The sequence below is a fragment of the Haematobia irritans genome, chromosome 4 (assembly GCF_050003625.1).
Source record: "Haematobia irritans isolate KBUSLIRL chromosome 4, ASM5000362v1, whole genome shotgun sequence".
Classification (NCBI taxonomy): domain Eukaryota; kingdom Metazoa; phylum Arthropoda; class Insecta; order Diptera; family Muscidae; genus Haematobia; species Haematobia irritans.
Genome location: NC_134400.1, coordinates 88,464,776 through 88,480,185, shown reverse-complemented (window position 1 = coordinate 88,480,185; position 15,410 = coordinate 88,464,776). Strand labels below are relative to the sequence as shown.

The window sequence follows — 15,410 nt, the reverse complement described above, 5'->3', positions numbered from 1 at the left end:
GCTGTCATTCGGGATCGATATTTATAAATCCAGGGATTTGGGATTTCAAAATATGGAATCCCGGGATCCCGAAAAGATCACGAAATTTTCGGAATTTTTAAATATTTGATGTAATAACAATCTTCAACTAGCTAGTTCTTAGTTTTTAATTATAATAAATCTATGAACAATAATGCTCCGATAGCTTTAGTTGCTCAGTTTTCAATTATAAAAAGTAAAATACACACATACGATATTTGTTTGTTTGTACAGACCTCTAATAAAATCCTGCCTTCCAAATGCTCCGAAAAAGGCGAAACCCCTCCCATCGGCCGAATTGGTAATGACCATCATTTTGCAATCAGTAGCTGGAAATAAACATAAGTCAGATGGGTAGATATGTGCCTTGTATTTTTCAGACCGCAGGAAACACACTTTCCATGAGTATTGAATCATCACTGGACCAATTATATAGAGTTAAAAAGAGACTTTTCCAAACGATTGCAAAATATTTCATCTTACCGTACTACTTTCGCTACACCATCATTAACATAATTGATTAAAAATTACACACAAATACAAGTAATATTTGTTCAATAATACCTTTTATTTTTTCATACGAATATACTATATGTTCGTAATCATGCTGCGGAAATCTGCCGGATAATATCAGTATGCAGACGTTACAGTTTAAAAAATATACTTGTTCTTTATGTTCTTGTAGACATATATTTCAAATGACATTTTCCTTTTGTTGCCTCTTCAAAATGGTGACTCATTGGAGTAAAATTTCAACAGGATATGTTATCCCTGTTTTTACGTTGTTATTTAAATTTATTACAAACAATTTTAAAGCAAAGAAATTAAATGTACGTTTGTTTTTTTATAGATTTATAATTTATTCTATTAATTTGAAAAGAGCAAAAAAAAAGGAGATCGATTTTGTATTCCAACTTTCGTTGCTCATAGCATTAGTTAAGTAATAAAAGAAAATGACAAATATTGTAATAATACATTTATTATTATTGATTTTTATTTTTTATTTTGGCTTATAAATAACTACGACTAATAAAATTGTTGTTCTGTTTATCTTATATCATTTTATATACAGTCTTTATAATTTGTTTTTATTTTAGCAAAACTAAAATCTTTGTTTTTTTGTTTTATTATTTAAACACATAAGCTTTACAAAAAAACTATTTACGGCATTACCACTTGAATTTTGCCGACAAATGGGTGTGCATCGTAATTTTGTCTTCTCTTAAATTAAACTGTAATAATTACATTTGTAATAATATATACTTGTTTTTTATTTAAGTTTTCTTACGTTTCAACTCAACAATAAATAACCAAAGCAACATTGTTAGTGCTGGTAAAAAAATTTAAATTGTGTACAATTGCAGCATAATCTAGTTTGCAACTGCATTTCACAAAAATAGAAAAAAATAATAAAATACAGCTTTAAAAATGAAGAATTTGACTTAAAATCGAGAGAACATTTGATTGCGCTTGGCAGTTTTGCAGCATGTTTATTAAAGACACTAAAAACAATTTGCTATAGCCTTGAATCTAATAAAAGAAATATCATTATTTTGATTCTTGTCAATGGATACATTTATTTAAACATTTTTTATGCTGCCTCACTTTGCTTCAAAATTGCAGTTCCTTTAAAACTTCTGTATCTTCCGGCTGGAGTGTACCATTTAAAATCATCGTACAGATAAATGATTTTAAAGAAAATTTGGCAAACAGACTGATCAATTATTAACAGCATACATTTCTTGAAGGTGGTGCAAAGTCTACAACAAAACATGTTTTCTGGACAATTATACAACAAAATAGTCAGGAAATTTATTTAATGAAGATAATCACAGGAAGAAAAAAAAAACTAAAATGACATTAAATGTATGATGAACAAATTTTGCAGCCATAGGATTCTTAAGCTTTGTGGCATCGAATATTAACTCTGTAATGTCCCATTGAATATATAAGGTTAATGAAACAAAACTAAGAAAACGAAACATGAGAAATATATATGGTAAAAACGGGTACATCATAAATATATATGAATAAATATCTATGCAAAAGCATAATTTCTATAAAGCTCATAATTTCGAACTTTTAAACATTAAGCAATATTAAATTATTTCAACTTGGTATAAAAAAAGTTTAATTTTTTTCCTATATATTTTGTAGATAATTGGAATATGTGTATGATAGACTACGGTCCAAATTCATGCATAAAATGGATCGCCATAATTACTCAGGTTGCAAAATCTAATTGGCCCGGAATTGCGTATCGGCAAACCTACATAGCAATCATTTTTTAAATCTTTTGATAACCTGTGGCATTTCTTCTGATAGTTCATAGGGGAAATTTCGAATAGATATTGATATTCCAGATTTAATAAAAGATTGAAAAGTCGACCTTTTTTAAATACAATTCCCATTAGTTGCGTAGCAAATGACTTTGAATACAGCCAAACACGAAGTCGAAGTGGGCTAACACGACCAACATACACAAATCCAAGGTAGGCTAACGCAAATGCAAAGTGGTTTAAGATTTTTCTATGGACAGAGTCCAAAGTGGGCATTTAGCCGAAATTTTGTCTTATATGGTCAGAGTTTAAAGCGAACCCATGGTTGTAATAAGTTTAACTAAGGTTTGCATGGAAGATTGCCTACAAACGGTTCCGGGCTCAATACCAGTTTCGACCGAACACCAAAAAGTTTTTCAGCAATGGTTTATCCCCTCTCAGTAATGATGTTGACATTTCTGGGAGTTTCAAAGCTTCTCTAATTGGTTTCCACGTACTGTGACTGAATCCGTAAAAAAGATTCCTGTATAAGAGAGAAGAAGTTCACCAATATCGATTGACTGTGAATGGAAAGGGAGCCTGGAATAACGGGCTGGCGCTTTACATTTATATTTTAATATTTTTGTTGCCCCTCAGAGTTAAATATCAATAACGTTACTATAACTTTATCTATAGAAAGAAATCTCAGGCAGAGGTTGACGGTTACAACCCAAAAATTAAAATATCATGCTGATGGTATTTTTTTCTGAAAATAATAGAGAGCGAAATGTAGAAAAATTGTTTTCTGGATTTTCTAAATGTACTAAGCTTTCATGTACTATTCTATAATCCATACATGACTTAGGATATCCATAATACCGCATATCCATAATATCCCACATACCGGATATTGGAAGCATGGACTGAAAAAAATGTTGACACAAAAATATTATAGTAGACCCGCATCAAAGTAAATTTCTTATTTAAATGTGATTTTTTTTTGTTGGCTGTTTTGTGCATAGTATAAAAAGTTAAAATCGATAAAAATGGACGCAATTTCATTTCATTGACCAGAAGGTATACGAAAGAAGTATAACAAAGAAAGAAAACTGACTAAATAACATTGCATAAAGTCGTCATCTTCTGTCGTTTGATTTTTTTTGTATTTGTTTATAAGTTTTTCAGTTCGTATTAATTAAATTATTATTTTTACGTGACTTGTGTAAAATCGCTTTAAAATTAGGGTTTTTGTTTTTAATTGAAATTGCATTTCATACTCGCATTCACATGATTTTATTTCTTAATTAGACTTTCGCAACTGCTGCTAAGATTTGGCAACGATTTGAAAAACTGTCGACCCTTGTCGATTTGTTGATTGTGTGTGTTTACTGCTTGATTAGTAATCGTCGGAGGACCAACAACCCCACCAGTCATAGGGTGATGTGATGTCGTATCGACCATATGCATCGAACGACGCACCATATGTCTCTGGGGTTGAGTGTCATGGCTGATAATATCGGGCGGAGAAAGAGGAGAGTGTGGCAATTCCATATCGAGTACAGTTGTGGCTGCGGATTCTGAATGTTGTTTAATCAACGGTCTTTTGTGCACTAATGGCCTTTGTTTGTGAGCGGCATCGAATTTTTGCTCTGGACGACATTCTAACATGGGATCAGAAGCTTCAACGTCTACACTGCCCAGCAGTTTTGTATCCGAATATCGTCTCAGATCTTTACCCAAATATTTTTCTAGCTTGTCATCCCCATCTGCATCGGGAGGTGTCAGAATGGCACAATTTCGCCCGTAATCGTATTTCAGGTAGTGCCCATTGTCTAGATCTAAATCTACCGAATCATTTAGTATATCACGATTTTCTAGGAATATTGAGGAGTTGGAATAGCGTTTTGTATGAGGTTTATAAACGAAACCTCCCAAACCGTTGGCTACGGCATGTGAAACCCCAGAACTAATCGAAGGAGCTTTATGATCTCCACTACCTGTAAATCAGAAGAAAAAGAAGAATTTAAATTCATTGGTGGCGAATGACATATGGCCTTCTGACATACCACTAAAACTACTCAATTGCAGTGCATGCTCACGGCCTGTGTCGGTCGAAAGGCCATCAGTGCTGAGATCTTGTCGTGATCCTACACACAAATCGTTAACGGATACACGGCTGGAGTCCTCAGAATGTTCCAGTACATTGTGTATAGAGTCATGGAACGGTGTCATGCTGCCCGATCCTTGCGGACAAGGACGGAACGAAGAGATCTGTGAAACAACATCATCCAATGCATAATCACGGTCATAATTATGTTGCGATTGAGAGCATTCAATATTTGCCGCAACAGCCACTTGTCCTAAATGCGTATGACTCTGTTGATTTTGCGGATGCTGTTGTTGTGTAACATTATGATGAAGATGATGTGCATGATGATGTTTACCAAGTAGACGACTTGGCAATCCGGCTGACGTCTGTGATACCATGGAATCAACATCGAGATCTGCATGTTGCAGCATATGATGCGGTGACGTTGGTAATCGATTACCATCGGCAACATTGTCCACTTCGTTTACCTCAACCGCCGAGGCATAGTTGTAACTCGTAGTAGGTCTTGGGTTAGCAACGTTTACATCTATATTTATGTTGACACTAGATGAATTCACGGTGTGTGTTGGATTACACGAACTACTATTACGGTTACGTTGCTGGTTGGCTGTTGGGGATGGCGGAGATGTCGGATGAATCTTTTCAGGTGCATTTTGTATAAGTAAAATCCTGCAAGTGGAGTACAGAAGAATGTTATCATTGCTTGGAGATGCTATTTTCTCATATTTCATGCTATTTATTATTCTTACCTATTTCTAGCTTTCCATCGATGACACAAATGTAAATACGCCTTGCATTGGATATACATGAAGACAATTCCTCCTGTTAAGCCCACAGCTACCACAGCCAATTTTGTCCAGAAGGGCCATTCTTTTATAAAAAAAAGACAATAAGGAATATATCAGTTACATTTCATTAAGATATGCCTTTTAACTTTTGTTGTTATTGAATACTGAGTAGAGTCAGTACAAAATTTCATGTTGGCGAAATGTTTTTGTTCAGTATAATGACTAAAGCTATCATTACTCTCACCCACTATATACCATTTTATCCTCTATACACAATGTATAATTAAAATATGCCCTTTTAGCAGTGACAAGTAATTAGATAATTATGAGTTACATGCATGTGCGTTCAATGAATAATGATTTTTGAACCGCATAAAACAGAATGCTTTTCATAGAATTGCTTTATAATGGAATATGAACATATTTGGGGGTGGTGTGCTCATAATTAGCGCTTATATTATTGATTTTAGTATAAGAATATATAGCATAAACTAATTATGGCCTTGGAATGAAAGGGCAAAGTGTTAATGTTACTTAGTTTCCAAGTTTTCATTCAGACATTAAAGGCTAGTTATTGTTGACCCAATTATATTTGCCTGTCATTATCTAAAATTTTCAATAGAAGGACGAACTAACTATTTAATTCATAATTAATTGATCTCTCTTTTGGAATATAGCTTGTAATCTTTGCAAAGTTGAGGAATATGATTTTTCCACATCTTGCAACTTTTGCAAAGTTGTATGCATATTAGAAATAAAAAAAATCGAAAATCTACTTTTCGACTTATTGTCAAAAAGAAAAGGTCGAAAATTCGACATCAACATTTTCTCATCTTCCACATCCATTTACCGATGGACATTTACTAATGGACATTTTATAGTGACCAAAGTCGACAAATCAGCTTTTTGTCAAGGAGGCCAAAATTGACTTTGAATTCTCCATATTTTTAAAAAGTCGAAAAATAGAATTGTCCAGTTTGTCCACTTTTACAAAAGTCGACATCCGTTTTCTAATTAGAAGATTGTAGTGTCGACTTTTACAAATTTTAAAAATTACAATTCACAATGCATATTTTTCATTGGTCAGGTCAAACCAAAAGGGATAGGGAAAAAACTTCTCTCGTATCAATAAGTGCAGCCCCATTCTAATTTCATTTCAACGATAAGAAATCTACTTCTTACAACCAATGTTGATTACATTTTTTACAAAAACCATATATCAGGGATGATATTATATATGGCTTTGAAGTCATATAACTCGTGCTCCGTATTCTGTCCCCTTTGGTAGCAGGTTTTGAGATTTCATTGAGATCACTGAGACTAAAATTGCCACAAGCCTAACGTGTAGCAATTGATAATACTATGACTCCCTTTTTTCTGGGTACAGTATACACTCAAAGGCTGTTACATTTATAGGGAAATGGGTGCCAATTAGAGCTCGACTGAAGGGGCTTTTTTGGCTAAAGCCGAATGTTTTTCTAAAATTTGTAATTAAAGATTTGTGAAGGGGTTTACTTCAATATTAACGTATTTTATTGAACGAATGCATAACAAAACAACAACAAAAGGTAAGTCTGCCAAGAACTTACAAACTTTTTTGTATAAAATATTCAGCAGTCCCGCTGCACTGAACAATTGTTCGCTGACCACGCTTGTCGGTGGAACGCTTAAATATTTCATTGGCGTTACTCTTAAATGTTGAAAAGGAGAATTCTTCCAATATCCAAATGTGTATTTTTTTAATCTTCTAATTGTATTGGGTATGGAATCATGTTTTTCCGATATGGAGGACTTTAAGCCTTTTTTTATTCGTACTAGGTGTTCTGACTGGAACAAGTTCGATATAAAATTAATTATTAAAAAGCTTAAGCTTCGATTAATTGGCCTTTTGACGCCGAAAGCCGATAATCGATTTTTGGCCGAATGGCGAAGCCGATTCTTCGGTCGAGCTTTAGCGTCAATCTTATACTATCCTCTATTATACTCTTTATTATTATTTATTACTTTATTATTATTTATTATTCAACCGTCGAAGGGAACGGACGTGTTTTTTTAATAGCGGATAAAATCATCGTAACAAGTACCTACTACGAATTTCAAGTGTGGTGGGATATTAGGCCACCATGCAGAGAAATTCAAAGACATCCACTGGGTTGCTAACTTCAGTGCCCAGTGGACGGGTATCGACTGGAGTTATAAATTTGGGCAATGACCAAGAGTTAGGCCCAATTAGTCGACCTGTAGACGGGTCGACAGGTGGCGACAATTTGACAAGTCGAACCTTTTCCAAGGTAACGGCATCAAAAGGAGGTAATCCCTCACGAAAGGGATTCAAGGAACGCAGAAATGCTTTGTTTATCCTAAAGAAATTAGGATCAGTCGACCCAAGCACGTTGTCGGCTAAACATAGCGATTCCTTAAAATGGGCTCAAGGAATTCTTGAGGCTGGAAAAAGGGAACGATCACCGGGTGAGCTGCCATCCTCCAAAAGGGATCAACGATCGTTTGCCTCAGTTGCTAAAGACAGCCTTGTGATGGCTATCATAAATAAAGGAGCATTGGACGGTATGGTTCCAAAGCAAAAATGGGGGGAAATTGAGAATGCTTTGTCTGGCGTCTACTCACAGGTGCTGGAAAAGTTTCCCGGCCCAGATCCTCGACACCAAGAGGCTGGTTGGTATCAAGGACGATTTAAGCTAGTCGCATTTGAGGACCAGAGGTCTATAGAATGTTTTAAAGCTGCTCTGATACTAATTGGTGAAGTTTGGGAAGGAGCTGCTCTAGAGTTAGTCGAGAAGAAAGACATACCGGCTAGACCAAGAGCACATGCGTGGATACCTGCAAACCCTCCTGACCCTGAATCTATTTTAAATAGACTGAAACAATGCAATCCAGATCTTCCAACAGCTGATTGGAAGGTTGGCCGTTTGGATGAAGTGGATGGGCCAAGACGGCATGTAGTGTTTATATTGAACACTCAGTCTTTGCCACATCTAGCAAAGTCTCAGGGCCGTGTATGTTATGGTTTTCATTATATCCAAATGAAGGTGCATAAAAACGATCAGCTAAAGGATTCAGAAATGGACAAGCCTCTGTCTGAATCAGAAGTAAGCGGATCCTCTTGCGAAGTCGAGGGAGATACCAAAGTTGAAGACATGGATAGATACCGTATGCGTGAGGAGGCTTCTACTGCCTCAGAACTCACCAAAGTTGAACCTATGGTTATTGCGAGAGTCACCGATATCTCTGAAGAGGACATTCTTGATGACTCGATTGAAGCGGCTGATGTGACGGTTGTTGAAAATCTCGATGGTCCTACGGATCCTCCAGATACATCTTCATCATTGTAAGGCTGCATGTGCTGCCTTAAAAGTTCTCCTGATGAAAGGGGACATAGACATAGTTCTTATTCAAGAACCATATGTTTATAGAAACAAAATATGTGAATTAAGTACTCCGGGGTTCAAACTATTGCAGTATACTGGTAATGATGTAATTCGAGCCTGTATAATTGTTAAAAACGAGCTTAACTTGTTTCTGCTTCCTTCAATGTGCAATGCAGACACTGTCGTTGCCAATTTAGAAATAGCCAAATGCAAATATTGGGTATCTTCGGTCTATATGGGACATGTCAGGGAGATGCCTCCATGTGCCGTTAAGACCTTAGTTGAGGAGTCACTGAAAACAAAGACGAAACTCATTATGGGATGCGATGCGAATGCGCATCATAGTATATGGGGAAGTAGTGATACTAATGCAAGGGGAGAGTCGCTAATAGAGTTTATTTTGCGTACTAATCTGGTAGTTTGCAACAAGGGAGATGCCCCAACCTTTGTCACTAAAAACAGGCAAGAGGTTCTGGACATCACCTTGGCCTCGCAAGAACTGGATGAAATGATATCTGAGTGGCATGTTTTAAGTGAACACAGCTTCTCAGATCATCGCTACATCAGTTTCAAATTTGATGTTCATACCACCAAGACCATATTTCCGCCAAATGTTAGGAAAGCTGACTGGAATAGGTATAGGGAATCGTTCAATATGATGATACCGGAAATACCAGAGACAAATATGAGCACTGTGCAAGTTATCGAACACGCAGTGGAGAGGATTACTAAGGCCTTCAACATTTCACTGAAAGCTGCATGCCCTAAAGGGAAGCCAAGGGGGAAAAATCGACCACCATGGTGGTCTACGGAGTTAGGTAATATGAGGAAATCGTGCAGGAAGCTCTTTAACAAAGCAAAGTCCACCAGAGCTCCTGTGGATTGGGACGCTTACAAGAAGAATCTGAGAGGATACAAGCGAGAACTGAGAAAGGCTCAGCATAACTCTTGGAATGATTACTGCAGCAGCATTGAGAATACGTCCGAGGCTTCCAGACTACGGAAGGTGCTAGCATCCACGAGCTCCGCTCCAGGTTTCATTAAAACATCGGAGGGCAATTGGACAACGTCCAGTGAGGAGACGCTGGAGGTACTATTGGACACACATTTTCCCGGAAATCAGACGGTTGAACCATGCACTGGCGGTGCCACAGTGGCTCAGCGGTCGTTTCCTATCGAGGAAATTGTATCAGAATCTAGAATAAAATGGGCGTTAAATAGCTTTGGATCATTCAAATCCCCCGGACCTGATGGAATTACTCCGGCGGAGTTAAAAGCGGTGGCTGACAGAATTATCCCCTGGTTGTCGGCGATATATATAGGATGTATCAACTTAGCATATATTCCACGAAAGTGGAGAGAATCAAAAGTCGTTTTCATACCTAAAGCGGGAAAAGCCTCTCACTCGAATGCGAAGGATTTCCGACCAATCAGCTTATCATCATTCCTACTTAAGACTCTGGAGAGGATGATAGATATTTATCTTAGAACTAGCGTCGATTCAAGTTTGCTCTCGAAACGACAACATGCATACTCGAAAGGCAGGTCTACTGAGACCGCATTACATGAACTAGTCAGCTTTATTGAAAGCTCACTATCTGTCAAAGAATACACAATCGTGGCATTTCTAGACATCGAATGGGCGTTCAATAACGTCCATCCGAGCTCGATATTAAATGGACTGACAACTCTGAATGTTGATCCAGGTATACTTAGGCTGTTAGACGAACTTCTAAGGAAGAGACGCATTTCAGCCACACTAGGACAAGCAAACATACAAAGGTATGTGAACAGAGGCACTCCTTAAGGCGGAGTTCTATCACCTCTTCTTTGGAATGTTGCTATAAACGACCTTCTGGTTTCCCTAGAAAAAGAAAGGATACAACACTGTTAGAAAAATATGTTTTTCATATGTTCCGATATAAACAAAATGTGTTTCGGGCACGATTTTAAACCACAATATATTTAAGTGCGAACATGTAATTTTCCTAAACTAACACTAAATGTTTGGGACATCTATGTTAATATGTTAGAATATATTATGTTTGGGGCATGAATGTTTCATAAAAATCATATGTGTGAATACAAACATATATAAATTTACAAATTTCAACTAAACATACATATGTTGTGATATTTTATTCAAAGCGACAGAGAGAGTATAGAGAGAAATAGAGATGGAAACCGGGAGAGTTGACGAAAGATATCAATATAACACAGCAAAAGAGTCAAAAGAGAACAATTTCTGTGAAACCGCTTGTATGTTGTTTCGGAAAACTGTTTTATGATAAGGCCAAAAATTTGATATGTTTAAGTCTAAATATTATTTAATTTGAATAAAGAGAATATACATTCTGAACCAAGAGAAAAACAAACAGCTTATGTTTTCGCCTTGAGAGCAGCATTTTATGTATGTGTGGACATGTGTTTTGTTTATCATTTTGGCATTATTTTTTTCTTGGTTCGTTAAAAGAAATCAGGGGCCTTCATAAAAATAACGAAAGGGCACTATACTCTTTTTAGAGTTGGGACGGTAAAATGAAATAAGGAGGAAATAGTGAAAAATTACACAGTAAAGTGTAAAAAAACAAAGTTTAGTTTCTCTTTATTAAAAAGTAGTCCACGAGGAGTTGACGGACACCATCAAATATAAAAGCGGGCATTAAGTTCGACTTTTACAGCTAAAACAATTTAAAAAGTTTATTTTCTTTAAAATGAATTATTAAAGAAAAATAAAAGGAATTTTAGAGCGATGGTGTTGAATGCTAGTAAAAAACTGTTCACTCCTAAATAAATTTATGTTTATATTATAAAATTATGTATGTATGTTTATACTCGACTCCACGTTCTTCTTTTGTTAGTTTTTGAATTCCTTCCAAATTTTAAAGTTTTGTACAAAAACAGTTTTTTATTACAAGATTGTTATTTTTGCAATAAAAAATAATATTTTATCCAAAAATCATTCAATTTCGTTTATATCAAGCAATGTTACTGACTATAAATCTTTAATAACGCACATTTCGATGTTTCATTTAAAAAAATTAATATAGTATAAATATAAATGTGTAAATTAAAAAAAAAACAAAAAGAATGTTCGGTCGGAGCAGGGATTGAACCCACGACCCTTTGCATGCAAGACAGACATGCTAACCACTGCTCCACGTGGCAAACAAATGTATGTTTCTGTTAAATAATGTTATGTTTGCATGGGCTCGTGGGCGCTGCAAACTATGCTATATAAATGTAACTTAAAACGATAATTATCTACTGGTGACTATAACAGCTACGTAGCCCAGTGGATAGTGTGTTGGCTTACAACCTGTATGGTCCTCGGTTCGATTCTCCGTGCAGGCGAAAGGTAAAATTTAAAAAATTTATAAAAGTGAATAATTTCTTCAACATTATTTGTATTACAGAGAAAGGTGCCAATAACTAAAAAATTTCGTGGAAGTGAAAATTACGAGTATGTTAGGGAATGAGCACAATCGTGTTTGGGAAAAATTCTTCCAAGCATATAATATTTTTGGCTCAAAATGCTTCCAAACATATAATATGTTCACATAAAACAAACATATTAATGTTTCGGCAGTATGCAATAATATATGTGCTTCCTGCAAAATATGTTTGGAACATATGTTAAAGAAGCGATTTTTTTTGAGGGTGAAGTGGTGGCATACGCAGATGATGTGGCGCTAGCAGTCAGGGGAAAATTCCCATCAACAGTTAGAGATATTATACAGAGAGCCCTCCGGATGACTGAGAAATGGGTGAAAGATAATGGTCTTGGGGTAAATCCTGCAAAGACAGAAATAGTCATGTACTGCAAAGATCGCAAAACTCCCACGGTTAGGCCCATTTCCTTAGGGGGTATTGAAATTCCCTTTAGGGAGTGTGCAAAATACCTTGGCGTTATTTTGGACAGGAAGCTGAACTTTAAGCTTAATATTGAAGAAAGGGCGAGGAAAGCAACGGTAGCTTTATACTCGTGCAAAAAGACAATAGGGAAAAAGTGGGGACTAAAACCAAAAATTGTACATTGGCTATACACGGCAGTGGTTAGACCTATAATGCTATATGGTGTTGTAGTCTGGTGGCCGGCACTTCACCAGCCGACAAGTTTAGACAAAGTTCAGCGTATGGCGTGCTTGTGTATCTCAGGTGCATTCAGCAAGACAGGAACAAACTCCCTTAATGTCATACTGCATCTATTGCCTTTAGACATTTTGGCCAAACAGTCAGCTGCAACACCGGCCGTGCGGTTGCGCGAGCTATCGCTGTGGTCGGAAAAAGTTAAGGTCACAGTTCGGTCCTCAAAATAATGCCAGATATGCCTAACGTAGTGGATTACACTTTGGCGAGTCCACTTTTCGACAAAAAGTTTGAGACTCTAATTCCCAACAGTGAGGCGTGGTGTACACGGACCCCGGGGAATAAAAGATATATAGATTTCTACACTGATGGCTCCAAATTGGATGGCCAAGTGGGTTTCGGAGTATATTCTAAAGATCTGGAACTTCGAATAGCGAAAAGATTACCTGATCACTGTAGTGTTTTTCAGGCTGAAATATTAGCAATAAGAGAAGTGGTGAATTGGCTGAGAAGTAATGCTCCAAGCAATATTGGCATTAATATATACTCAGACAGTCAACCTGCAATAAAATCCTTGGACTCTGTGTTCCTCAACTCGAAAACGGCCATCGACTGCCGCAAATCTCTCAATGAGATGGCTGAGCAGCACAATATTCACCTAATATGGGTGCCTGGCCATAGGAACATACCGGGGAACTGCGAAGCAGATGAGCTAGCAAGGCTAGGAACTACCTTACATATTTCAGGGGAACTAGAATCTGTTGGTGTGCCTCTGGCTACCTGCAAGCTCTTACTGCGTGAGAAGGCTGTCATGATGGCAAATGTTCGATGGGAGAATTGTAAGGGTTGTAACGACACCAAGCAAATATGGCCCCATTTAAACTTAAACCGCACACTAGATATGCTAGTGTTCTCGAGACGCCAGATATCACTCCTGATATCTTCTATAACGGGTCGCTGCCTGATAGGCGATTTGGCAAAAACTATTGTATGAGCTGTCATGATGCGGAGGAAAAGGAATCAATAAAACTCCTCTTGTGTGAGTGTCCTGCATTTTGTGTAAGGCGTAAGCAAATTTTAGGGGCATATAGCTTCAGATTACTAGCGGACCTGGAAAGCGTTAACTTAAGCAGTCTGCTAATGTTTTTGGAACAACCTGGTTGGTTCAACAGAAGAAAATAATCGAGAAGGTTCAACGGTTAAAACTAGAAGTGCCCATATGTAATAGGTACTTTTAGTTAATGTGGTATCACAATGGACTGAATAGTCTAAGTGAGCCTGAATCTTAATCGGGCTGCCACTTTAACCTAACCTAACCATTATACTCTGTTTCCTATATCGGTTCGATTTCTTTATCCTTGATAGACATTCAAGTACTTTCCATACATTTTAATTTTTTTCTTCAATTTACTTTGCAAAAAAATTATACTTAATAGTCAAAACAGTCTTCCCCTCTTGCAGAATTTACATTTTTATGGACCATTTGTCTCTTATATTGCATATAGTCATAGACAAATAAAACAACATTTGAATCAAACTATCCAGAATCCTTTGGAAAGTTTTGTGAGGACATTTACCAAAAACAAATACACACACGTATTATGTTCACTTGAGAAAAGGAAAAAAAAATAACTTACCTATATGTCCATGTTGTACATCCTCTGCTGCACGTTCGATTAGAACACAAAGAGACCAGATTACACATAGGGCTGCAGCGCAATGAAATAATACTGAGCAACACAATCGTCTTCTTTCAATACCAGAAATGTCAAGGCTACGCCACTGAAAATACAATAAAAAAATCGTTTAGTCAACAATTTTTACGTTTGCACTGAAAAAAAATATTATCATAAACCAAAGATTTCATATCCTTAAAGCACGGAATGTAATTTTTTCGTTGCACAAAAGACTCATTTCTCAAATGCAAGATTTCTTAATTGAGTAATGTTATAGATAGAGATGGTCTGTATCAAACTTTTTTAGTTGTAAACGTCACACACTTCTCGTAAATGTAGAAAAAGTAACAAAAGTCGCAAACTAAAAATACTTTAGTCGCGTCAGCTAGGCAGCAAATTCGATGATATCCAAGACGATGGTATGTGTGAAGAGAAGGTTTTAGTCCCCACATTTTCCCTATTGCCTTTTGCACGAGTCCAGGGTAACCGTGGATTTTCTCGTCCTTTCTTAGCTTTAACCCGTATTCTCCCGAGTTATAAAATAATCATCCGATTATAATAATGTTTGATTCACAGCATTTAGTATATATATGAAAAAAAAATTGTCATATCGGGTTCAGGTTTCCGGAAAATGGGTGTCGTCATATGATAATACGTTCACACAAAAAAAAAATTTCTGATTCCATCACGAAATTAATTGATCCAATTAATTTTTAATTGAAATGTCTTCAATCACAGAAATGATAGTATCAATTAAAAAATTAATTGAAGGTCAATTAAAAAATTAATTGATCCAATTAAAAAATTAATTGATACTATTAATTTTCGTGATTGATTTTTGTTTCAATTAAAAAATTTGTTGATTCAATTAAATTTTTAATTGAATATTTTTTAAAACTTAATTAAAATTTTAATTGGAAAATTTTTCGTGAAATTTTTTTCTGCGCAGCGATAACGGTACACTGGTGCATTGAACATGCCAATGTTTCTGTCGTCATATGACGACGCTATGAGAATATGGGTTAAGTTCAGTCCCCTGTCCAATATAACCCCAAGGTATTTTGCATACTCACCAACGGGAATTT

General features: G+C 36.2%; 1 protein-coding gene across 4 annotated transcripts in view; it reads right to left on the bottom strand.

Moving 5' to 3' along the window:
• Window positions 1-979: 979 nt before the first annotated feature.
• LOC142235433 (uncharacterized) overlaps window positions 980-15,410 on the bottom strand; it is a 66,817-nt gene continuing 52,386 nt past the window's right edge. For all 4 annotated transcript variants that reach the window (XM_075306687.1, XM_075306685.1, XM_075306688.1 and 1 more), the window contains exons 4-7: window positions 14,287-14,431; window positions 5,136-5,256; window positions 4,343-5,055; window positions 980-4,273 (exon numbers count right to left, since the gene is read on the bottom strand). In XM_075306687.1, coding sequence (XP_075162802.1) covers window positions 3,570-4,273; window positions 4,343-5,055; window positions 5,136-5,256; window positions 14,287-14,431 — 1,683 coding nt within the window. In that variant the 3' untranslated portion in view covers window positions 980-3,569. The remainder of the gene's footprint in view (window positions 4,274-4,342; window positions 5,056-5,135; window positions 5,257-14,286; window positions 14,432-15,410) is intronic.